The sequence below is a fragment of the Protopterus annectens genome, chromosome 15.part0, assembly GCF_019279795.1.
Source record: "Protopterus annectens isolate FY-2018-M chromosome 15.part0, PAN1.0, whole genome shotgun sequence".
In the NCBI taxonomy this organism is placed as follows: Eukaryota; Metazoa; Chordata; order Ceratodontiformes; family Protopteridae; genus Protopterus; species Protopterus annectens.
The window spans coordinates 73,631,669-73,657,557 of record NC_056749.1 but is presented as its reverse complement, the minus strand read 5'-3'; the positions used below and the strand labels follow the sequence as shown (position 1 = coordinate 73,657,557).

Genomic DNA, 25,889 nt, shown 5'->3' with positions numbered 1-25,889 from the left:
CGTTATGTCAAATAATTTTTGTTTTGTGGGAAATTGTGCGGCTACTATTCTTTTGACTCCTGTGCCTTATGTGATCTGGGACCCAGTTTGAAAGAGCTTCTGTTTTCCTACACCCCATTCAAGATGCACAGATCATCAGGTGATGGGCTGTCAGTTGTTTCCAGAACCAAGTCAGAGCTCTTTGGTACATGTGCTTTTGAATCTACTACATGAGTTCTGTGGAATCAACTATCTTTCCCTATTTAATTAAGTGACTCTGGTTCTGCTTGTAGGAAATCCTTCAGCTAATTTTAAAGTCTCATTGGTAATTTTAATGCTGTTTATTGTCCAATGTGTTCCTAAGACACACTCATTTTACTATTATAGTAGCATCTTTCTATTTTTTAATTATGAAAATGCTTGAGTAATAATCCCTTTAATAATGTGTATGAAACTGGGTAATACTGCAAACATTCATCTAAGTGAAGGGCAGTGCCTAAGGTACAGAATTGTAAAGGTTAGCCTACTTAGGACACCTGAGGCATGAAGGTGAATCAAAAACACGTGCACCTATTTAAAAATTAATATGAAACCCCTAAAAAATTTCATAATGTATACAGCTTCTCGCAGCTCACCTCAGCCCTATCAGATATAACAAACCAACAAACAAAGTAACAACTGATTGCATACTGACCAACAACTCAAAAAACACTTCCAAAGCTGATACCCTCCAAGACAAACTAAGTGATCATCTCCCTATCTATGCTATAAGAAACAGAGTACAAAGGATTAGTCCAGATAAAATCACTTTAGCTAGCAGATCTAGGAGAGTCTTGCTCTGATACCCTCCCTGTGGGAGGAATAACGACACATTGTTGAAGTTTCAAGTAGTTTGTTCAGTTAAGTATGTAGATGGACGAGCGATCTGAGAACACTAGGCTTACTGACATTATTCTGTTTTTATAGCTACCTCTCAATCAGGGTGCAGGCAGTCAAATGGTAAAATGACATCTCTACCTTTCTCACTGCAACAATTTGAATCCCCAGAGGCTCAATATTAGGTCCTCTGCTATTCAATATCTTCACCAATGAGCTATAGACTGTAATTAAACATAAATGTATCCATCATACAGTATGCAGAGGACTCTACACGAATGTGCTTTGCAACTAATCCAGAAAAACTGCACCATCTACACAAGAATCCCCTACTTAGATTGAGGCATTGCTAACAGTCTCACAATTACTATTAAATACCCAAAAAAACAAAACTGATATTATTCACCCCAAAGCAACCAGCCCCCCCCCCCACAAACAGCAACTCACCATCACCTCCTGCAATAATACTGCAATGGAACTGGTAACCAACATCAAACTGTTAGGCCTCATCTCTGATAACAGTCTGACATACGAGCACCATATATAACACAAACTGTTAGGCCTCATCTGTGATAACAGTCTGAAATACGAGCACCATATATAACATCAAACTGTTAGGCCTCATCTCTGATAACAGTCTGACATACGAGCACCATATATAACACAAACTGTTAGGCCTCATCTGTGATAACAGTCTGAAATACGAGCACCATATATAACATCAAACTGTTAGGCCTCATCTCTGATAACAGTCTGACATACGAGCACCATATATAACACAAACTGTTAGGCCTCATCTCTGATAACAGTCTGACATACGAGCACCATATATAACAGACAATAAAGAGAACTCACCAAAACTAGAGACCCTCCGCAAGATAAAATTGTACTTAAAAGACAAACCCAGAACAACCACAGCATCTTCTGTCCTTCCCTCAACCCTTCTTTATGCCGCCCCTGTACTCATCAACCTGCATTCTACCTCACTGTCCTCACTAGACCAGTGTTACATCAAAATAGCCAAACTCGCCTCAAACCACAGCTACCAAACTCACCACTGTACACCTCTAAAACAACTTCAGTGGCTTGAGCTATGACACTCCATAACACACTCACACTTAGTGACCACCCACAAACTCCTATATCCTCCTTTAAATTATCCAAGGCTAACCAACATGTGGCAGCAGTATAACCCCACCAGACCACCACAGTGTATTGATAAGCTATTACTGACCATAAGCAAGTCTAACAACTATGCTGGAGGCACACTGCCTTCCTCCTACACCACAAACATATGCAACTCTATGCCTCGAGCTCTTAGACAAACTGAAAATGTTAAATCATTCAAAAATCAGCTAAAGCAAACTCTATCTGATGCATGGCTTTACTCATGCTCTACTCCTGGCTGAGTCCTTACCGAACCTGATGCATGCCTTTACTCATGCTCTACTCCTGGCTGAGTCCTTACCGAACCTGATGCGTGGCTTTACTCATGCTCTACTCCTGGCTGAGTCCTTACCGAACCTGATGCATGGCTTTACTCATGCTCTACTCCTGGCTGAGTCCTTACCCTAACCTGATGCGTGGCTTTACTCATGCTCTACTACTGGCTGAGTCCTTACCCTAACCTGATGCATGGCTTTACTCATGCTCTACTCCTGGCTGAGTCCTTACCGAACCTGATGCGTGGCTTTACTCATGCTCTACTCCTGGCTGAGTCCTTACCGAACCTGATGCATGGCTTTACTCATGCTCTACTCCTGGCTGAGTCCTTACCCTAACCTGATGCACGGCTTTACTCATGCTCTACTCCTGGCTGAGTCCTTACCCTAACCTGATGCATGGCTTTACTCATGCTCTACTCCTGGCTGAGTCCTTACCGAACCTGATGCATGGCTTTACTCATGCTCTACTCCTGGCTGAGTACTTACCCTAACCTGATTCATGGCTTTACTCATGCTCTACTCCTGGCTGAGTCCTTACCCTAACCTGATGTGTGGCTTTACTCATGCTCTACTCCTGGCTGAGTCCTTACCCTAACCTGATGCATGGCTTTACTCATGCTCTACTCCTGGCTGAGTCCTTACCGAACCTGATGCATGGCTTTACTCATGCTCTACTCCTGGCTGAGTCCTTACCCGAACCTGATGCATGGCTTTACTCATGCTCTACTCCTGGTGGAGTCCTTACCCTAAACCTGATGCGTGGCTTTACTCATGCTCTACTCCTGGCGGAGTCCTTACCCTAACCTGATGCATGGCTTTACTCATGCTCTACTCCTGGCTGAGTCCTTACCCGAACCTGATGCGTGGCTTTACTCATGCTCTACTCCTGGTGGAGTCCTTACCCTAAACCTGATGCGTGGCTTTACTCATGCTCTACTCCTGGCTGAGTCCTTACCCTAACCTGCCTATAACTTCCTACAACTCAAAGTTTTTAGTCAGACTTACTCATGTCCTTTTCTCCCTCTTCCCCCGGCCTCACTATCAAACTCTCCTTGTCAGCTGTAACTGCTACAGCTCCTAATATGGCTGGAAAAGCATACGGCATATTGTAAATCTAAATGTCAGCCTTGTGAATAATTTTTAGCTACTATATATGCTTTACTGAATTCTTTGTATATTCATATGCTTCTGTCATATATTATTTTAAATCCCTGTATATTGTCTCCGTTTGCCATGTCAGACTATTCTGGTAAGAAATAGAATAAATAAATGTTACAGTGATGACCCTCTTCTTAGTGGTTACCATGAATTTGCTGGAAATCTATAAGAGATTTCTAAAGCTCAGATGCTTGTTTCAGGGGAAGCACATATTCAGTGTTAGGCATAACAAGTATTTTACTTTTAGTGGAGAACAGAAGGAAACATAGTAACAACTATGAAGAGTGCTTCATCTGAAGAGAAAAGTGATGTGATACTGCATGCTTTAGCAACAATGTAATCCAAAAAGAAATATTTGTATTAAAACCTAGTATGTAATATTTTAATTAAATAATAAGATACACAGAATCAGTCTTTATGTTTAGGGTTGCTCAAATAATCGCCCTGCATTATTCTTTGTCTTAATGTCATGACATTAAGAATAATTGATATTGTTTGTATTTTCTTCATATTTAGTACCTGCCTATAACAGCAACTAATACAACAAGGCAGCTAAAAGGTCTGCAAGATGCAATGAATAAATACAGTATTGGAGCATACATAATTCCTGCTACAGACTATCACCTGGTAAGTTTCATAAAACGTAATAGATATTTGAAAACTTTGTTTGACTTTTAAATAAGATGTGAATTTTTGTCATCATTAAGTTTGAGCACAGCATTTCATAAAGAGCTGAACAGGGGCCAATGTAGCTACACCGTGCACTCTGCCTAAGAGGCAGCATGAGACGTCATTACACAAGCAGGATCATGTCAGCCAGTTATCTCTCATTCCTTTGCTACACCGATCATGAAACATCGTTACATAACCAGGATCATGTCAGCCAGTTATCTCTCATTCCTTTGCTACACCGATCATGAAACATCGTTACATAACCAGGATCATGTCAGCCTACCTCTCATTGATTTGCTACACCACTCATGAGATATCGTTACACAAGCAGGATCATGTCAGCCTGTTATCTCTCATTCATTTGCTATACCAATCATGAGACATCATTATACAAGCAGGATCACGTCAGCCAGTTATTTCTCATTCATTTGCTACACCAGTCATGAGACATCGTTACATAAGCAGGAACAAGTCAGCCTGGTATCTCTCATTCATTTGTTACACTGATCATGAGACATCATTGCATAAGCAGGCTCATGTCAGCCTGATATCACTCATTTGTTTGCTACACCGATCATGAGACATCATTACATAAGCAGGCTCACGTCAGCTTGGTATCACTCATTCATTTGCTACACCGATAATGAGACATCATTACATAAGCAGGCTCACTTCAGCCTATCTCTCATTTATTTGCTACACCAATCATGAGACATCATTAATAAGCAGGCTGATGTCAGCCTGGTATTTCTCATTCATTTGCTACACCGATCATGAAACATTGTTACATAAGCAGGCTCACGTCAGCCTGGTATCTCTCATTCATTTGCTACACAATCATGAGACATCATTAAATAAGCAGGCTTACGTCAGCCTGGTATCTCTCATTCATTTGCTACACAATCATGAGATATCATTAAATAAGCAGGCTCACATCAGCCTGTTATCTCTCATTCATTTGCTTCTCCAATCATGAGACATTGTTACATAACCAGGATCTTGTCAGCTAGTTATCTCTCATTCATTTGCTACTCCAATCATGAGACATCGCTAAATAAGCAGGCTCATGTCAGCCAGCTATCTCTCATTGATTTGCTACCCCGATCATAAGACATTGTTACATAACCAGGATCATGTCAGCCTGGTATCTCTCATTCATTTGCTACACCGATCATGAGACATCATTACATAAGCAGGATCATGTCAGCCTGGTATCTCTCATTCATTTGCTACTCCGATCATGAGACATCATTACATAAGCAGGATCATGTCAGCCTGTTATCTCTCATTCATTTGCTACACCAGTCATGAGACATCATTACACAAGCACTACTAAAAACTCCTGATGTCCACAATGGCAGTAAAACTTAATAGTAAAATCAAAACTTTAATGAAAAGAATATAACATAAAATAAGCAGTCCTCAGTCTTCCGATAAGCATTTTCGGCAAATAAGCCTTCCTCAGATTGTAAAAAAAGGACTGTTCAGCTTTTGTATTTATAAGGCATCACAGCCATTCCTCACTTAGCTCTCTGACACGCCCTTGTTGCAAACCAAAAGACCAGCTAGCAGAGAGGTATAATTTCCTTCATTGTAATTAAAGGGGCAGTGCTTCTCTTTACTATAGGATTGTATATGAGAAAACTAATAGCTATGGATGTGAATACATTATATGAATGAAGCAACATTCAAGTAAACTTGCTAATCATATTCCTTCTATTCTTAAGTGCAGGTTTTAATGGCACAATAGTATTCAAGCCTGGTGATCTGTTTGCTCTTAAATTAATTATCTAGCATGTTTCCCTCAAATGTGTGAGGACACGTTGTACATCCATACTCCAGGCAACAGTACAATTTTAATGTCTATGCTGATTGTACTACTTCCCACATCATATACTTAGCAAATTGCTGCCAATGTAGTGCTTTCTATGTTGGCAAAACAGATCAACGTCTTAAGGAACGTATCTTCAGACATTTGAGGGACATCAAACAGAAAGATCCCAATAATGCCTTAGCAGCCCACGTAGCACAGTATCCTTCTCATTACTTTGTATTTAAGGCCACAGAGGCCCTTAGCAGCCCACGTAGCACAGTATCCTTCTCATTACTTTGTATTTAAGGCCACAGAGGCCCTTAGCAGCCCACGTAGCACAGCATCCTTCTCATTACTTTGTATTTAAGGCCATAGAGGCAGTCTGTCAGACCAAAAGAGGAGGTGATGTTCATAATTGCACAATGCTAAGGGAAACATGCTGGATAATTAATTTAAGAGCAAACAGATCACCAGGCTTGAATGAGACATCGTTATATAACCAGGATCATGTCAGCCTGGTATCTCTCATTCATTTGCTACACCAATCATGAGACATCATTACACAAGCAGGATCATGTCAGCCTGGTTTCTCTCATTCATTTGCTACACCAATCTTGAGACATCATTAAATAAGCAGGCTCATGTCAGCCTGGTATCTCTCATTCATTTGCTACTCCAATCATGAGACATCATTACATAAGCAGGCTCACGTCAGCCTGGGCATCTCTCATTCATTTGCTACACCGATCATGAGACATCGTTACATAACCAGGATCATATCAGCCTGTTATCGCTTATTCATTTACTACACCAATCATGAGACATCATGACATAACCAGGATCATGTCAGCCTGCTATCTCTTATTAATTTGCTACATTGATCGTGAAACATCATTACATAGGCAGGCTCACATCTGCCTGGTATCTCTCATTCATTTGCTCCTCCTGTTCCCAGTACTATGGAGCACATTAAGCAGAGGAAAGGCTGCAGCTGTCTAGCCTTGCTGAGTGCACAGCATCCTTCAAGGAATGGATTAACCACCATGTTATAAACTCACCAAAGGGTCAGAACAAAGCCGTTTCTGATTGGCCTAGGTCAGAAAGCTACTGCACATGCTTTCTTTAGTGGTGCGTTGTCTACACAGTTTGCTGAGGATAGGGGTTCTCTACCAAAAGTGATGATCCTGCTCTTTTTAGCATGTAGTCCCAGTTCATTTTTAGTACACCAGTAGTTTACTAGGGAGAACTCATTCTGAAAAGTTTGGTTGTCCTAGGGTAACATAACAGTTTGTGCAAATTTTGTTAGTCAAAGGTCTTGACTTTCTGCTTGGAGATCTGAAAAGGAAACATCTAAAAGGAGGGATCCCAGCATCGAGCCCAGAGGGATGCTTCTGATCACTTTCATACTTTCAGAGGAGACATCTGCAGCTTGCACTCTATGGGTTCTGTATTTCACCAGTTTGCTATCCATCTTACCAAATATGGGTTGATGTTTAAAACACTAACTTTTCTATGATATCAGCATGATTAATGATGTCAAAGGACTTGGCTAGGTCAAGAAATTCCAGATGCACTGCATGGTCACCATCTGCATCCTCTTTAACCCTTTCAAAGAAGTTAACCAGGTTAAACAAGGTCTGCCCTTCATAAAGTCAAACTATCGGTGGTCACATGTAACAAGATTTTTCATATTACAGCATATAATGTCAGTGATAATACATTCCATGGGTTTGCCGATGAAGTTTGTAAAGCTTAAGTCGGTAATTACCTGGGTCGTTTGTAGGGCCTGTCTTATAGACAGGCTTCACCACTGCCATGTGCCACTCATCAAGGACAAAACGAGTAGTTACATTTAGATTAAACAGTTTGAGGACTGTGTTTGGAAAGATTTGTTTAACACTATTAGTTAAGCAACCAGGTGTGTAGTCAGCGCTCATGGAGGATGGACTTTTTGTCTTGGTTAACACTTTCAGTAAATGATCTTTAGAGATAACTGGGAGAGTATGGGATTCAGATATGTTTGGGCTTTGCACAGAAGTCTCATGAGTTGAAGATGGTGAAATGACAAAAACATCTAAAATTTCAAAACAAACCCTTATTTTGCTGGTAAAATGAAAGTGCCTTTTACTTGGATTGTGAGCAGAGCCACATCAAGCACTAGGTGACCTAGTTAGTTGCCGAGGGCTCACTGGATGGTGGAGCACCTGTCCAGGGGATGCTACAACATTTCAATTTTAATTAAAACAATTTTAAAAAATACATTTCTTCTTTAAAGATGTACTCTGTATCTGTCCTTAGTGCAACTCATGCACGCTTAAACATTGGAATGTTCCCTTTCCAGTTGCTGCATTCTGCACAGAGTTTAAATGTGGAGAAGTAGTACTGCTGCTGCTTGCTGCTGTGAGAGGGCTCAGCAAGCCCATTCCTTCATTAGGTATGTGCAGAACTACTACTACACATCTCACAACATGGCACACCTCCAAAAATTATTCAGGAAGCTTTAACACCTTTAATGTGGCTTTGTAACTCACATCTCATGCTCAACCTAAAAAAAGTCCAAACTACTGCTTTTTAACAAAGTCACCTCTCATGGTAATAGATCCATTGAAGTCACTTCTCATAGCAAACTATTAGGGGCAATAGTGGGTGATAATCTTACATTTGACCTTCACATGTGAAATTGCATAAGAAAAACCTCATCAAACACTAGGGAGCTTTACAGAGCCAAAAACGTTTCACTGATACAACTAAAACTACACTTGCCATTACGTATCTCCTCCCCACTCTTCTTTATAGAACGTCCTTCCTTACTACCCTCCAGGCTTCACACAAATTAAAACGTGAACAATGCCGTAACAAAGTTGCTAAATTTGCAGCACATACCCCTTTCAGAACCCAACACTAAAAAGCCTAAATTGGTTAGAACTCTACATCAACAAACATATACACAATTTCATACCACCTATGAAATTATCCAGCATCCATGTTCCTGTCCAGCACTAAAAAAATTCTACACAACTATGTTCCCAGCTGGTCATTGCAATCCAGTGACCAAAAACTCCTGTCTACAAACCAATGTTTGTTTTCAATGTGCAACTGTTTTGTTTAGCAAATGGCTGTTATTGTTTGTGCTATAGAATTTGAAAGCAGTATTAGTAGCATACTTGCTTTGGATGCAGAACACTCTTGGTTCTATTCCCACACTACATGGATGGATTGCTAATAGTGGGGTGTGCATTATGGGACGGATGGGGGTGCTGCAGTCCTGAGCATTGTCTGAACTTGTGCAAGGCTGCTAAGGCTGGAACTCCATACCTGTATCCATCAGGTCTATACCCTCCCTCCCATCCTTCAAAACCATTCTGAAAGACTTCCTAGCTAAAATGTGGGTTTGTTCTTGCTCAAAACCAGGATAAACTATATCCCTAAATGTGAACAAGTACCTTATCATTCCTTATACCGCCTTAATCTCCATTCTTCACTTACTTCCTTACTGCTATCTAATTCTCTTTCCTGACTTTTTTTCTAAACTTACCATAAGCCTGTTTTTCCCTCACTTCATATTTCAATTCCTATTTGTATTAGACTAATTTACCTTTAATTTCCATACAAACTGTCTAAAATTTCTCTAAATATTAAATGATTCTCATATAACTTGTATCAGTTCTTAACTAATATTTATATATTAATGCATGTCTCATTTGTTACAATTATTTAAACTGCAGATGTTTTTGTTTTATTTTTGATGATTGTAAAATTATTGTTCTTAAAATATTTTTTAATAATTTGGAGCTTTTCTCCCCTGGTCTCCACTGAAAATTGGCTTATACCCAGTTGGACTTTCCTATTTGTCAATAAATAAATAAATACTATTACTGACAGAGAATGAGTCTGCATACTTAAGACTGTCAGGTTAGTTAATTAACTTGTTCAGGCTCAAACTGTGTACCTTGGTTACAGGAGAGAATAGCTTGAATCCTCCACACTAATTACCAGATTTACACCCCTGATTTAATCATCAGGGCTGCATTTTCAAGGAATGTGAGTTTCATTGTGTTTTCAAAGAATTCTGTTTCAGTGCATTTTCAAGGAATTGTAAGTTTCAGCACATGTGAGCTTCAGTGCATTTTACAGGAATTGTGAGTTTCAAGGGAAGAGAAGTTTACTGTTACTGGTGCTAAGCCTATTTTCAATGTGCAACTGTTTTGTTTAGCAAATGGCTGTTATTGTTTGTGCTATAGAATTTGAAAGCAGTGTTAGTAGCATATTTGCTTTGTATGCAGAACACTCTGGATTCTATTCCCACACTACATGGATGGATTGCTAATAGTGGGGTGTGCATTATGGGATGGATGGGGGTGCTGCAGTCCTGAGTGAGCCCTTCATTGGATGAGATGCCTATTGCTATGAAACCGTTCTTGGTCTTCCAGCCATTCCCTATTGCAATATTATCAGCTTATCATTTTTTAAGTAACATAAGCAATTTATTCTTCAAGGGCAACAGACAACTGAATTTTTAGATGAAACACTGAAATGTAAAGTTGTTTGCCAACAGCAACCTCTTCATTAGTTGCAGATCTCTTTAGTGTGGAGTTATTCAGATGATTTGTACTTCTGCAGAGACTATAGATATTGACTCATACTGCTGGGTTGTAATGAAAGAAATTTGAGTATCCTTTTATGGTTGAAATGTTCTGAAATGGGTCCCTTACCACATACTCCTCCTACTGCCTTTTAGCTGTATAGCACAAATCAGTTACCCTCTCCCACCTCTACATTACCCTAACTATTTTTAAAACCTACTCTTCTTTTTCCCTCCTCTGTCTGCTCCTCAATACACCTTGTTTTTTTCTCGCATTATCCCCACTTATTCATTAACCTCACTCTCCTCATATTACTAATTCATCCACAAAATATTAACAGCATGGTTCTGCACCTTCTCTTACCTACTGTTCTGGTACTTTTCTCCAGGTTAATACCTTATCACTCCAGCCTACTATACCCTCCCCTATCACCCACTCTTTCCCAAACTTTATTCTCCTTCACTAATTACCTAAACTTCGCTATTTCACCCTCTCTCTACAATACTTCCTACATCCATTACCACAAAATAAAACACTTCTCAGTTTCTCTCTTCTCCTAAATCCAAATTCAAACCCTCTAATTTCTTCTTCTACTCTTCTAAACCTAAACCAACTCCTATTACTCTTCTACCAGATTGGGGACATCCACTCCAATCCTGGTCCACGCACTCTTACTCAAACCCTACCACCTCTACCTCTATAAAGGGGCACCAACCCTCCTCCTCCCAAAATAAACACATATCTATTTACTCTATAAACCTACAAAGCCTCACTAGCAAACTCTCTGACCTATACACATGGATTGCCCACCACTCTCACCACATCCTCACTCTCTCAGAAACCTGTCTCAAACCACATATCACTAACTCTGAAATTCTACCCCCTGGCTATAACATATTCTGGCAAGACAGACTCTCCCAAAAAAGGGGAGGTGCTGCTATTATGTACCATGATCAAATGAACCTCTCCCCTCTCTCCCTTCCCCTCCCTGACTTCCCTCCTGCTGAACTCTTATTACTCACCTGCCATCTTAACCCACACAAGAAATTCATAATAACATCTATCTACATACCTCCTGGTAAAAATATTCCTGTTCTTGAATCGGTTCTATCCTGGATGTCCCAACATATATCTTATGAAACAATCTTACTAGGTGATGTCAATATCGATAGGAATAAACTGTCTCCCAACTCCCCTAGCCTTAGTATAAACTTTTTTGATTTTGGTCAATTTATGTCAACCCTCACCCATATCAATAGAACCTCCAGCTCCATTCTTGACTGGATCTTAACTTCTAACCCAAATCAGTACTATAATCCCACTACCCTTCCAGACTCCTTAAGTGATCACCTCTCTATATCAATACTCAGAGCACCTTCTCATACTTCTAAACCCCACCTATACAGAGACTGCCGAAACCTATCCAATTTCAATACAGAAACTTTCAACTATCAACTCTCTCTAGTTAACTGGTCTAACCTGTTCAGCCTTCCTCTTAATGACAATGTTCTTGAATTTAACAATACCTTCCTTAGCATACTAAACACCCTAGCACCCATCAGAAAGGTTAGGGTAAAATCTAATCCAGCACCCTGGCTCTCCAAAGCTACCCTTTCCAATATGGAACTATGAGACACTACCTGTAATCAATGGGCAAAATCTAAATCATCCTCACTTCTCCTTAAATTACAGAACTAAGAAACCTTACCAAGAAACTTATTATCCAAGACAAGTAAGAAAATTCTCTCATGAAGCTCAAGGTACCCACACTTCAAACGCCCAAAGATTCTGACACACCATGAACAATATTTTCCATCCTGTGAGACCTTCTACACTCAACCCCTTCTCCAATAAAACACAGCTCGAGACAACAACCCTTTTAAACAACTACTTCATTGACTCTATCCGCAAACTAACCCCTCCAGACATTAACCAATCACAGCCCCCACCCCCTCCACCACCTACTCCCACTCAGCCTTCTCCCTGAAACCTGTTTCTACTGCTTATATTAAATCTCTTATGCTGAAACTTAAACCTTGCTCTCCCTCCTTTGATAAATTACCCCCTCAGTTTCTCAAACTTGCAGCCAATACTATAGCATATCCCATCTCAATCCTTATCAACTGTTCTATCAAAAAATCCTCAGTTCCAGACATTTGGAATTCCTTTTATACAATTCCACTTCAGAAATGAGGCAACTCCACTTGACCCATCCATTTTCCAACCCATAGCCATCCTCTCTCCTCTCTCAAAAATTTTAGAGAAATACATACACAGACAACTTGTTAAATATCTACTTTATGAAAATCTGCTCAGCCCCTCTGAACATTTTCAAGATAAATGGCCAAGGAAGACAAACATCTTCTGAGTGTCTTAGGGACAAATGGCTTACAGATACTACAAGAGGTATTGTCATGGGAAGTGCTCAGACAAAAAAGGCACTGTTTGTAACAATCCTTATGGGGAATCTGCCTCCCACACTGACATTTCTCCTCTTGGATGACATGAACTCTAGGTAGTGATAAGAAATATAAGACCAAGAAAGTAAACTTTTAAAAAGAAAAAGAAAAAATAACTCCAACGGGGCACTTATCTGGTGTTCTAAAATTCAGAACAGCAACAAAATGTTCAAACCAACTGGCAACAACGGTGTTCAAACTGGTGGCAAATGAAGTTCTGGGTAGTTGCATCCATATGCCCCTTTTATGCAGTACATTCTGTGCAAGGAACATCATTGTGATGTACAGCGCATACAAGATCCTTTTTAAGCTTTTCCATACTGGCCGATCGAGGGGCTGCCCAGGACAGGACATCCCTTCTTTCAGGAATACTGCAACAGTGATATAAAAGGACATCTTTTGCTTCAGACTTTATTATTGTTTTCTACATACTGGCATATATACATCCTTTCTGACAATACCTTGTACTCATTTTTTTCTTTCACTTTCTTGTTTAATCACCTCTCTTTTTCTTTTTAGTTATTATGGAGCATTCTTCAGATTTTTTTATCACTCTGCAAATTACTTTTTTCTATTACTTTTGTATATAATTCATGTCCATTTGTATTCATCATTATATCTTACAACCCATCTAATCAAATTTGCAAACATTTTGGCTGTCTTTATCTTTTCCTTATTTATTTTGTGTTAGTGTAGCTTCCACAAGTGCATTTACTGTCATTTTGATATGCCTTTCCTAGTCAGATTTCTTAGTCTTTATAACTTTCTTAATTAGTCAGTTACTTGCAAAGAAAAACAACTTTCTGGCTGAATTATATTCATCCTACTCTGCTCTTTGGCTTTATTATTATTATTATGTCTCTTTTTACTAGGTTTAGCATTGCTACCAATGCACCAAAAGAAAACTGTCTTTAGTTTTCCGACTCCTCCTTTCTAATAAAAGAAGCACATGGAAATTAAAGAAATTGCCTCTACATTTATGACTACAAATAAATAAATAAATATAAAATGTTACCATGGTTTCTTTCATCTGTTTTATAACGCTTCCAAATTCAACAGTACCAAGTTTTTCTTTGCAAAATATATTTGCAGAGTTTTAACTCCACTGTGCGTCATACTTACAGTGTTAGTGTCAACTTCCTTTTACTTACGGTGTTAGTATCAACTTCCTTTTACTTACGGTGTTAGTATCAACTTCCTTTTTCCCATTTTCTACACTGGGGGCCAGGAAGACACAAAACTAAAGCCAATGTCCACAATGCCAGGTGGCTACAAGCCATAATTTCCATTAAAACCAAATCCTAAGCTGACAACCTATTTCTCTTTCATTTAACTTAGGAGCATATTTTTCATATTTTACCTATTCCTGATGAATAGTACCTGGTTCAGTTCCAAAAGACCTGCTCTTAGTGTAAGTGACCACTTACATTGACAGCAGATTGAGAGCAGGTGTTTTAGAATCCAGACTTTGTAGCAAGCCTGTTTATAGATAGACCTTACATTGAAGTAAGTCACTTACACCGAGGTCAAGTGTAGTGTCCTCAAAATATGGAAACATTCCTAAATTGGGGCCAGGCCTGACCCAGGGGGAGCATCCCCCCTCTTTATAGAAGGGAATAGTAGTCCACAGAAATCACAAAAACTGATAAATCAAAGAAGAGCCATAAAGACGATGAAGTAGACTATTGAGGATAAGAAAGAAATTATGCATTGTTTACTATTATGCAAAAAGCTCAGAATTTCCAAACTGCAAAAATATAAACAACAAAACCTTGAGATTTTTGAAAAGTATAAAAAAGAAATATGGACATGGGAAAGAAAGAGAGATGTGATATGGTGGAATATTTATGTAAAGGAGAAAGCCAAATTAATCAATATAAAGAAAGCAGCCCCAAATATATTCAAAGAGAAATACAGGCAACGGCATCCAGATATGGACAATTCAACAATAAAAAAAAATAACATCACAGACACGGAATGTAGAAATGAAGACTAGTAAAGTAGAAGTTAGAAAGTAGAAGTTGAGGTTATAGAGTGCCTGTGAAGTGAAGGATTTGGTGTAGAAGGTCTAACACCGGTTACATCACAACATGATGGAGTGAGTCCCCAAAGTAAGAAGAAGCAGGAAGATCGGAGACATCTGAAGAAGAAATATGGACAGGGGAAAGAAAAAGAAATTTAATACGGTGTAATATTTAACCAAAGGGAAACCAAACGTAACAAATACAAAAAGAGCAGCACCAAAGATATTTGAAGAGAGATATAGGGAAAAGAACATAGCTGGTGTTAGGTAGCCATGGAACCACCCCAATTATCTCCCTGTGAATGAGGGCCCCATGCAGCAGCTGTGGGTTTCTCCATCTCCTCTTTTTGTTCAACTAAAAAAAAAAAAAAAAATAGTGGTACAGCATACTTACAAAATTAGCATCCACGGCATTCCATTAATGTCCATATATTCCTCATCACCTCGCTATTGCAAACTTTTTAATGTTTTTTTTTTTTTTTGATTTGTCAGTAAGCTGCACTCAGTCAGGTCTGTTTAAGTGAAGCAAGGGATCTGATTGGCTGCAGCATCCAAGCAAGCAAGTTGTCATTTTTTTAATAGGGAAGCATTGAGGTTTGCTTTAAAAAGTCTTACTGAATTATGACTGCAGCTTGGTACTTGTGGCAGCTATACCCCTCAACCTCATAGAGTAAGACATCTGGACAAAGCCATAATAAAAGTGGTGTAGAAGCCCAAAAATAGGGACAATTTTTAAATATTGTTCTTACAAACTTAGAAAGTTGATAGAATAACAGGTAGCACATTAGAAAGAATTTTCTGAAAGGTATCAATTCTGAAACTCAAATGTCTGTCTTTATTGTCTAACTTTAGTCTTTAATTATTTGCCACTGATTTGCCACACTTTTATAAAAAAATGACCAACAATATGAGGCAAAAGTCTGGACATTCTGTGAAAATCTGTACAGTTGAAAGGTATGGTGGCAGCAATTTCTCCGTGCATTTATTTTTCCATTGCTGTAGGCTTCATAGGAATGTGTGAGTGGTTAAATCTTTCATTCAGAAATGGACAGTCATGTCACCAGTTTTTTTTTTTTCAAATATTGATTTTTAGGGCTCGAGTAATAGGCTTGTTCTGGTTACACCAAGCACAAGGTAAAATGGAGGTGTTCTTAGAGAAATTTCTAAATTTCCTCACAAATAGCAACGATGGGAGATAATGAAAGATTACTGTTTGGGCATAGTTTTATCCATATGACAGTTTCTGTCCATGAGACAGCTGGTTTAGATATTAATGTGCCCTTCATTTCTACTACAGATGAAAGTCTCATGTTTTGGATTTGGTATTAATGTCAGGTCTGAGAAGGAACTGGCTAGGTGGTGAAATCCTTAAGCTGGTTAAAACTTCCTTCAAGAGTTTGTGATCCCCTCTTCCATAGAAAGACAATGCAGTTGAGGTGGTTTATAACCTCCATTGCACGGATTAAAGTCTAATGGTTTTCGGGCAGTTTTGAATGTGCCCATTATCTGTGGGGTGCATCTTATAGTGTGCAGTGGTGGTTGGCTAAAATATGGCAACTGGGGATGATCAGACAAAGGTACCTATGAACTTGAGTACCCACTCTCTTTCATGGGGACATTCCTTGAGTTTTATCGATATCTGCAAGAATTGCTGTATTAAGGAACCATCCATCTCAGTTTTTCATTGCAATGGATAAACTAAGATGTGAAGATTGTTTTTGCTGAGATTAATCTTTAGGGAATGGCATTCCAAAGGTGGCTGCTTGAATCAAGAAGAATTTTTAACTTGCCTTGACTTTTAAACAAAGTACTTGGATGAAGGCATAGCACTGAGATGTTCTTGCACAGAGAGCAAATGAAGCTTTGTATTGTACTCCATTTTATTATAAGACATTATGGCAGTGTCTGCTATTGTTTTTTATGCCATTTTTGTTTTCATATTGTTTCCATTCAGTTTTGCAGTTTTCTGGGAAGAGTCCTGAACTAATTTCCCCTTTTCTGTACAGGTCAGAATTGATACGTAACCCATGGTGACGTCCCTTCATCTCTGATGGGACCTTGTGGCATGCCTCTACTTCTCTCCCCCATGACTGGATATGTAGGGTGCATATTTAGGGTGATAAATGGTTGTCTGTGAGCACATGCAACATCTAGTTGGGAGTGGGTTGGACAGATGGCAAATTCAAGCTTTCCAGGAGTTATCGTGGATAAGCCAAAGTATTTTCAACTGCCCTTGTAAGGGCAGTCTCTAAAAGGTCTGAACAACTGTCCATTTAAGTGCAGTTTAGAAGGACTGAGCTGGCCTGGGCTTTGTGGAGGAAAAGTAAGCAGCAGGTCAGTCTACAATCGTGAAGAGGGACCAGAGGATTGGTAGCAGCCTTTTATAGGATTGGTTGTAGCCTTTTATTAACTGCATAAATGATAAGTTTTTGGGTTTATTTTTAACTTTTTTGTGTGTAATTGTAACAGCAAAAATGTGGTTTATTTAGCCAAGTGCCAAATGTGTTCCGCATTTTATGTAGGGGAGACCTGTAGGTGTTTGAAAGACTGGGTTAAAGAACATCATTTGGATATTAGGAATTAAAAAATGACGAATGCATTAAGCAGACACCTACAAGAGTACAATCAACATAATTTAAAATGTTTAATTCTTCAGCAGTTAGTTAAGGATGCCCAAGTGAGACTGTTAGATGTGCACTTAGACATATGTGAACTCAAGTGGCAACTAAGATTAAATGCCACCCAGCCCCCTGGCATCAATGAAAATATTAATATTCTGTGTTTATTAAAACTGAAGCATATATTAGGTTGATAAGTGGTACTGGTAGGATAAAAAGTGTGTTTTTGAATAATATAAACAAATATAAACAACATTTTTTTTTGCTATTGCTGATTTTTTATATATGGTAATTTTTTTATGTCAATTTATATATTAGTATTTATTTTTACATATCATGTGTTTTTAGTAAGTTCATTTGTTTAAATGGATTGTGCTAATTATTTAATTGCTGGAAAGAGTGGGGTTATTCTTTATAAGGACTGTGATTTAGTTTGTAAAATACTCTGAAGAAGTCCTGATTCAAGGAAGAAAGTGCTTAACCATTGTGTGAAATTCTGCTTGAATAAAATGACGCTGGTTTCTATCTGCTGTGGAATTAGAACGCACAGATGTTTTTATGTATGCCAATACAAACACTATTATGCTTGCACTTTATTGTGTATACCAGTAATGTTTACAGCGATCCCTGATGCTATGGCTTTGTTCTATAACTTTTTACTTTGTCCTGAATTATTGTGTTGAGACATTGGGAAGGGGTTAGTGGCTGTCAGGATGCTGCAGAATGTACAGCTGCTTTAAAGTATACTAATGCAAACCCTGTTATGCTAGTACTGTGTATACCAGTAATGTTTAGAACTATCCCTGATGCTACGACTTTGTTTTATGATACTTTTTTGTTTTGTTTATAGTTATTGTGTTGAGAATTTGGGAGTGTGGCTGGGGACTGTGAGAAGGTTGCACAATGTTTGCCTGGTATTTTTTATTTTCTTAAACTGAGGCCATACAATGTGTAAACACGTTAATGTTACACTTCTATCTTGTTTTTATTTTTCCACTTCATCCAGAATTCTTGTGCCGAGTCACCAGAATTCTTGTGCTGAGACATTGGGGGTTGGGGGCTGTGAGCATTCTACAGAACGTGCTGCTGTCCTGATGCATCCTAATGCGCAATTAGATATTTGCCTTGTATTTTTGGAATGTTCCTCATAAAAAATGTGGTTCACGCAATGCATGCTACTGCAAAGCCTGTCCTACCATTTTTATTAATTCATAAGTACAGTTTTTAAAATGCCTAATACTGGGAGGGGGACTAGTGTCTGAGAATGTTGTAAATGTATAGTTGTTTTAATGTATACTAATACAAATTGTGTCATGCTAGTACTGCATATACCAGTAATGTTTATAACTATCCCTGATGCTATGACTTTGTTTTATGATACTTTTTTGCTTTGTCTGTAGTTATTGTGTTCAGAGGTTGGAAGCATGGTTGGGGGTTGTGAGAATGTTACACAGTTTTTAAATATTTGTCTGGTATTTTTTTGTTTGTTTCATAAAACTGAGGTCACGTAAGGTATAAGCATGTTGTTAATGTTATGTCTTTGTCTTGTTTTTATTTTTCCTCTTCATCCAGACATTAGGGGTTAGGGGCTGTGAGCAACCTACACAATACACTGATGTCTTAATGCATGCTAATGCACAATTCGATGTTTGTCTGGTATTTTTGTTCTGTTCCTCATCAAAAATGTGGGTTCATGCAATGCATGCTACTGAAAATATGTTCTACTATTTTATTCATTCAAAGGTACATTGTTTAAAATGCCTAACATTGGGAGGGAGATTAGCGGCTGTGAGAATGTTGCAGAATGTATGGATGTTTAACGTAAACTAATGCAAACCCTGTTATGCTAGTAATGTGTACACTGCCAATGTTTATAACTATCCCTGATATTGTGACTTTCTTCTATGATTTTTTTGTTTTGTCTGTAATTATTGTGTTGAGAGGTTGTGAGTATGGGTAGGGTCTGTGTGAATGTTGCAGTTGTATTTGTCTTGTGTGTCTGTGTTGTGTGTGGGAGTCAGTGTGGGTGTCTTTGTGTACCTCTGTAAGGCTGGCTATATTGATGCAGTACAGAGGCTTGTCATAATGTAACAACATTGCTATTAAATGCCAATTAGTCATAGCTCTCAATCTCTTGGCACAAAACAATCTGGACAAAGCCAAAGATAATGGGGGACAGACCCAAAAATTCGACAAATTTTAAATATTGCTCTTATAAACTTTTGCTAGAATAAAAGTTCTTGTGTTACCATGCATTTTCTGAAGGATATAAGTTAAACTCAAATGCCTGCCATTATTTAGTGAATTCAGCCCTCACTGATTTGCCCAAAGAAATTCAGAAAATTACAAATTTTGAGGAATATACCAAAAATAAGTCAAATCTGGACAGTCTGTGAAAATCTGGGGAGTGGAGGAGTGTGCAGTCAGTGTACATGCACCTCTGGGTGGCTACTTTGCTTTGATACAGGGAGTTGTCATAGTGTAGCACTGGTAGTAAATGCCAGTCAGTGTGTGCATGCACCTCTGTGAGTGGCTACCATGCTGTGATACAAGGAGTTGGTACTAAATGCCGGTCAGTTTGTGTACCTTGGCACACCAATTCTTAATGACCTGAATGTAGTAAGACTATAGTGAGCATAAAATGGTGCTGGATGACCCTGACAGGGAAGGGGTGTAATGGCAATGTGGTCACTCTTTATATTCTCCTGAGTAGGGCCCCCAACTTGAAACTTGCTGCACCAGTCCTGCAAAGGAATCTGGACATCTTTACAATACAAACAATAAGAAGACAAAGAGGAAATGTAGAAAAGGAGATTAGTAATGGAGAAGTTAAAGAAATAGAAACTGTGGTTATGGAGTACCTGTGAAGTGAAGGATTCAGTGTAGAAAATCTAATTTAGAAAGCACCACAACAGGATAGAACAATGGATATCCAAATTAAGGGGAAACCAGTGGAACAAGAATCAATTGGTCAGGTGCCATATGAAGATATTTTGGAGCCTTCCACAGGAAACCAGTATAAACATTCACTTGAAGCTGGACAGCAAGGAAGGAACAGGAAACTCTGGAAACTCTGATGCAGTCAGTGTTGAGGAGTGATAGGCCAGTGAGTTCCCATATGACAGAGCAATGGATGACACAGGATACAATTGAGTAGAATGTGCCACAGGAAGATGCAATAAAGCTTTCTACAGAATCCATGCAATATAACAAGACGTAAACAGGATATATTACTGTGCAGATAAATTAATAACTGATAAAGTTCTACCACAAAAACACAGGATAGTAAGGGAAAGGAAGGGGAGAAATTGAATACCATCATGGAAGTGCCATATAGAGAAAACTATAAAACAATTACAACAAGAAATTTTGCTGTTGGAAGAATATAGAAGAGGAAATAGATCAACAAAAATACTAAGAAAGAGAGACATAATAAAAGCAATGTGTAGCATTAGAACAGACCAAGATCTATCATGCACTATCGCAAATAACAAACTAAAAATCTCAGCACAGGCGGAAAACGTAGAAGATATGCATATAAATATAAAGGAAAAGTACAAAATAAGCAATTTATTGATGACTCAAAAAAAAAAAAGTTTTACAGAGAATTTGGAAACAAGGTAAAGGGAATTGAAAGACCACCAAAAAAAGAAGAAATAGATACATCTTGGAGAAGTATTTATGAAGATCCTGTGGAACATAAGGGTTGGGAAGGTGGCCTAATGGTTAAAGTGTTTGCCTTACAAGCACAAGGTGCAGTGTTTGAGTCTCACAAGGGACAATTGGTTAGGCTGAAAATAGCTCACAGGGCCAGTTAGCTTAGTAATAATCTATGAGCCTATGAACCTATAACAAAGATGGAAAATTGTTAGAAGAAGTAAAAGAAAGAATAAGAAGTTTAAAGGTACAGGATATGAAATGGGATGAAGTAACAGCAGGAGAGACTGAATCAAAGTTAAGAAAAGCCTCTAACTGGAAAACCCCATGCCCAGATGCAGTACCTAACTTCTGGTTGAAAGTATTAACATCTTTGCATGACGATTTAGCTGTGAGTAAGAACTATTTATATGCGCACCCTGAACAGACACCAACTTGGCTAACAACAGGAAAACAATGCTTCTGCTAAAGAGTGAACCTGCAAGCTACCCTAAATACTGTAGACCAATAACCTGCCTTCCGATGACATATAAATTATATACTGGAACTGATGCCGACAGAGTTTATAGTCATTTAGAAGAAAACTCAATTATGGCAGTAGAACAAAAGGGCAATAAAAGAAAGTCATATGGAACAAAGGATAATTTGTTGCTAAATAAAGTCATTGTAGAGAACTGTAAAAAGGGGAAGAATCTAAGTATGGCATGGATTGACTATAAAAAGCATTTGATAGTATCCTACATTCATGGATAAAAGAGTGCTTAAAAATGTATAAGATATACCTTGCACTGATCGACTACATTACAGTGACCATGAAACAGTGGCAGACCACTTTTCAATTAAGCCATGATAAAGGACAAACTATTATCTCAGGGATAAAAATTCAAAGGGGGATATTCCAGAGTGACTCTCTGTCACTGCTGTTATTCTGTTTTGCCCTTAATCCATTAAGCTGCCTCCTTAACAGCTTAGGCAATGGCTATAATTTGTCTCCTAAAAAACAACAAAGTGTAAAGACTTCTCATCTTCTCTTTGTCAATGATTTAAAACTGTATAGCTCATCAGATGAGGATTGAAAGCACAACTGCAAGTTGTCAAAACTTTTTAAATGATATAAGAATATCATTTGGTCTTGATAAATGTGCAAAAGCAATCTTTATAACAGGAAAACTGCAACACCAAGAAAACATCAGTTTGGGACTATAATGTGATATAAAAGAAATTGAGCAAGAGGGAATGTATAAATATTTGGGAACTGATAAAGGGTCAACAATAAAACATGAACAAATGCAAACAAAACTTAGTAAGGAATGCTTCAGAAGGCTTTTAATTAATCCTGAAATCAGCTTTGACATCTAGGAACAAAATTCAATCTATAAATCAATTTGCTCTTCTTGTCCTAACTTACAGTTCTGGTATGATTGTACACCATACCATTTGTAAAGAGCACTAATAAAGACCCATAATCCAAAGAAATAGTGCTCAGTTGGCAAAAACAACACACTTCTTACTCTGGGACTTCTTCAGTTTTGAGTGTTCTGAGAGTTTAGAGTGTTATACATGGGATGAAAACGCTTAACCTGTTTTAAAGGAAATTTTTGTCTTAATGAATAAATATTTTGCAACATGGAAGAAGTGTGTGGAGTTTATGGTGTTTTTGCCAACTGGGCACTATTTCTTTGAGTTTTGGTATAATTGACAAGCCCTAAATGCCTTGGCTAGATTAGACAGGAAAACAAGAAGGATACTTTATGCTCACCAGATGATTTATAAAAATCAGTGCATACCAAGATTATATATTCCCCGTTCCAAAGGAGGAATGGGCATCCTTGAAACTGATTACATGTATAGATCTACAATCATGGGACTGCACACATATCTGCTGACATCATAATACCCAAATGTAATGAAATGTTTGAAACATGAGGAGAATAAATCTAAAATGACTTTGCTTAGTCTAGCAGAAGCAAATCAAACTAGAAGTAGATAAAAAAACAGGTAGCAAATGAATGTGCCAAAAAAACAAAAGAAAGAATATAAGGTGAAGGACCAGATGAGAAGGCAAGAAATGTGGAAAATGCATAAATATAGTTGCAAGTATAGAAAACTTCTGGACGAATCTCATGTTGATAAGGAATGAATGTAGGGATGATTAAGGAGAGGCAAATTCAAACCAAGAGATGAAAGGTTAATATTGGCAGCCAAAGACAGTGGAATACGTACACTTTGGTTTACAGAGTCCATTGAACATGTGGGAGAAACAGACAAATGTAGGTTTTATAAAACAGAATTGGAAACAGTTGCACACTTCATTGCTGGTTGTGACATACTAATGGCAGAAGGACTGTATACTGAAAGGTATAATATTGTGGCAAGACTGTTGCACTGGGGATTGTGCAAACATTATGGTATTGAAGTGGCTGAAAAACACTGGAAACATGAGACACAAAGAATCATAAAAAATGATGAGGTCTACATCACATGGGATCACCCATTAGCAGCAGTTCAAAAGACAGATGCCAGAAAACCGGATATAGTGGTCCATGAAAAGAAGACAAAAGTAGCATTGATCATTGAAATCACCATACCTAGTGACTACAGTGTGTTGCGTACAGAGACACAAAATCATCAAATATCAGGATCTGCAGGCAGAAACGAGAGCCATGTGAAGAAAGATGCAAAAACAGTTCCAATAGTAGTCGGAGCCAAGGGTCTTATAGAAATGAACCTACAATCGTATTTAGATATGTTACCAATACATGTAACCCCATACGAACTGCAGAAGGAGTCATTACTGGGCACATTGCAGGTGCTGCGAAGAGCACTTTTCTGGTTGACATCAAAGACTGAAACAATACTAATTTCCTGAACTTTAATCGTAGTTTGACTTAGGAGTGGGGTCAATGATGATTAGAAACCCAAAAGGCATGGAGAAATTAAAAAAAGGGCAAGTCTTTTGGAATCAGGGCAGACTTACACTGAGAGTGACTCTTTTGGAACCTGGCCTGTCACATATTTATGTTATTCTTTATTTTTAGAAAATCTATTTGAAGTCCTGCCCTAAAAGTTCACCTTCTTCCTTAATTTTTTAATTTCTTAACTATACTTTCAGTGAAGAAACCAAAGAAAATTAAACTTTGGGACTTCTTTTATTATAAAACTACAAAAGTAAGACAATAAAACAGTATAACCAGAACCACAGTGCTATAAGAATAATATAATATAATGCTTTTTGTCAAACACCTTGGCAAGAAGACTTCAAAAGACAAAATTTGTTTTCTAAAGGCTATTAATGGATGACAATAATGTGCATTAGTTTTGGAGTGACATAGTGGTGCAGCAGATAGTGTTGTTTCCTCACAGTAAGAGGTTCCTGGTTCAATTCTTGGCTGGGGTGCTATCTGTGTGGAGTCTGCATTTCCTCCCTGTGTTTATGTGGGTTTCCTTGGGGTGCTTTGGTTTCCTTCCACATTCCAAACACAGGTAGTAGCTGGATTGGACACTCTAAATTCACTGTAAGTGTGTGAGTGACTGATGTGGAAGAACAACTGCAGCAGGGCTAGCCACCTGGCAGTGTGAGCCTTAGCTGTAGATGACTGTCACTGTTGAAACAGCACTCTGACTCCATGTGCAAAAATGGAAAAAAAGATTGTGGATGTATGGAATAATTTACCCTTTCTTTATTATTGCTGTCTTCTGATATATTTATTTTCTTTTCTTAGGTGACTATTCATTATGGGTATTATAGATTTGTTATTACTTCAAAACATTTAAAACTCATAACATCTAAATTCAAAACATCGAGACCACAACATCTAAAAGCAAACCATTTAAAACATAACATCGAATTTCATAACATCGAAAATGTATAATATGGAATAGTGTATCATGAAACGTGCAAATGTTATAGTTTAATCTGTTATTCTTGTGGTATCAGCATGAAATGCTATAGTTTTTATTTATTTAGCTATTATTTATATACTGTAGCAATTTATACTATTTATATAGTGTTTATTTTGCCACTCTGTATGTGGTGTTTAGGCCATACAAGTAAGTGATATAGACATGTGCAAATTCTTTATGGTGATCACGATACAGTGGGGTTAGGAAATTAACTTTTTCCCACTGTAGTGCAATCTCGGATTTGGTAAATTTAATTTACAGGGGTGTGGGGGGCAAGGGACTTCCCCGCTGCAGAAATGTAGTAAAAAGTGCGTTTGTTAGTTTGGTGTTGTTATAGGTGGAAGGGGTGTTATTTTCATGTGATTTGTAGTGTTCGATGTTGCGATGCAAAGTTTCGATGTTATGAAATTCACTGTTATGAGTTTTAGATGTTTTGGGTTTTAGATGTTGTGGTCTCAATGTTTTGAATTTAGATGTTATGAGTTTTAGATGTTTTGAAGTGTAACTATATATATATATATATATATATATATATATATATATATATATTGCTGCATGTAGAATGACCAGTCTGAAGGAGACTGGAGACTGTAAAGTGGTGGCAGGGGAAAGTGTAGTTAGGCAGCATAGGATGGTGGTTTGTAGGATGACATTGGTGACCAAGGATCAAATGGTGGAAAATGAAAAAGGGTAATTGTGAGGT

At 38.1% G+C, this 25,889-nt stretch overlaps 1 protein-coding gene across 1 annotated transcript in view; it reads left to right on the top strand.

Moving 5' to 3' along the window:
* XPNPEP2 (X-prolyl aminopeptidase 2) overlaps positions 1–25,889 on the top strand; it is a 983,740-nt gene that overhangs the window by 144,984 nt on the left and 812,867 nt on the right. The window contains exon 3 of the mRNA XM_044057066.1: positions 3,975–4,085. Within this exon, the coding sequence (XP_043913001.1) occupies positions 3,975–4,085 (111 nt within the window). The remainder of the gene's footprint in view (positions 1–3,974; positions 4,086–25,889) is intronic.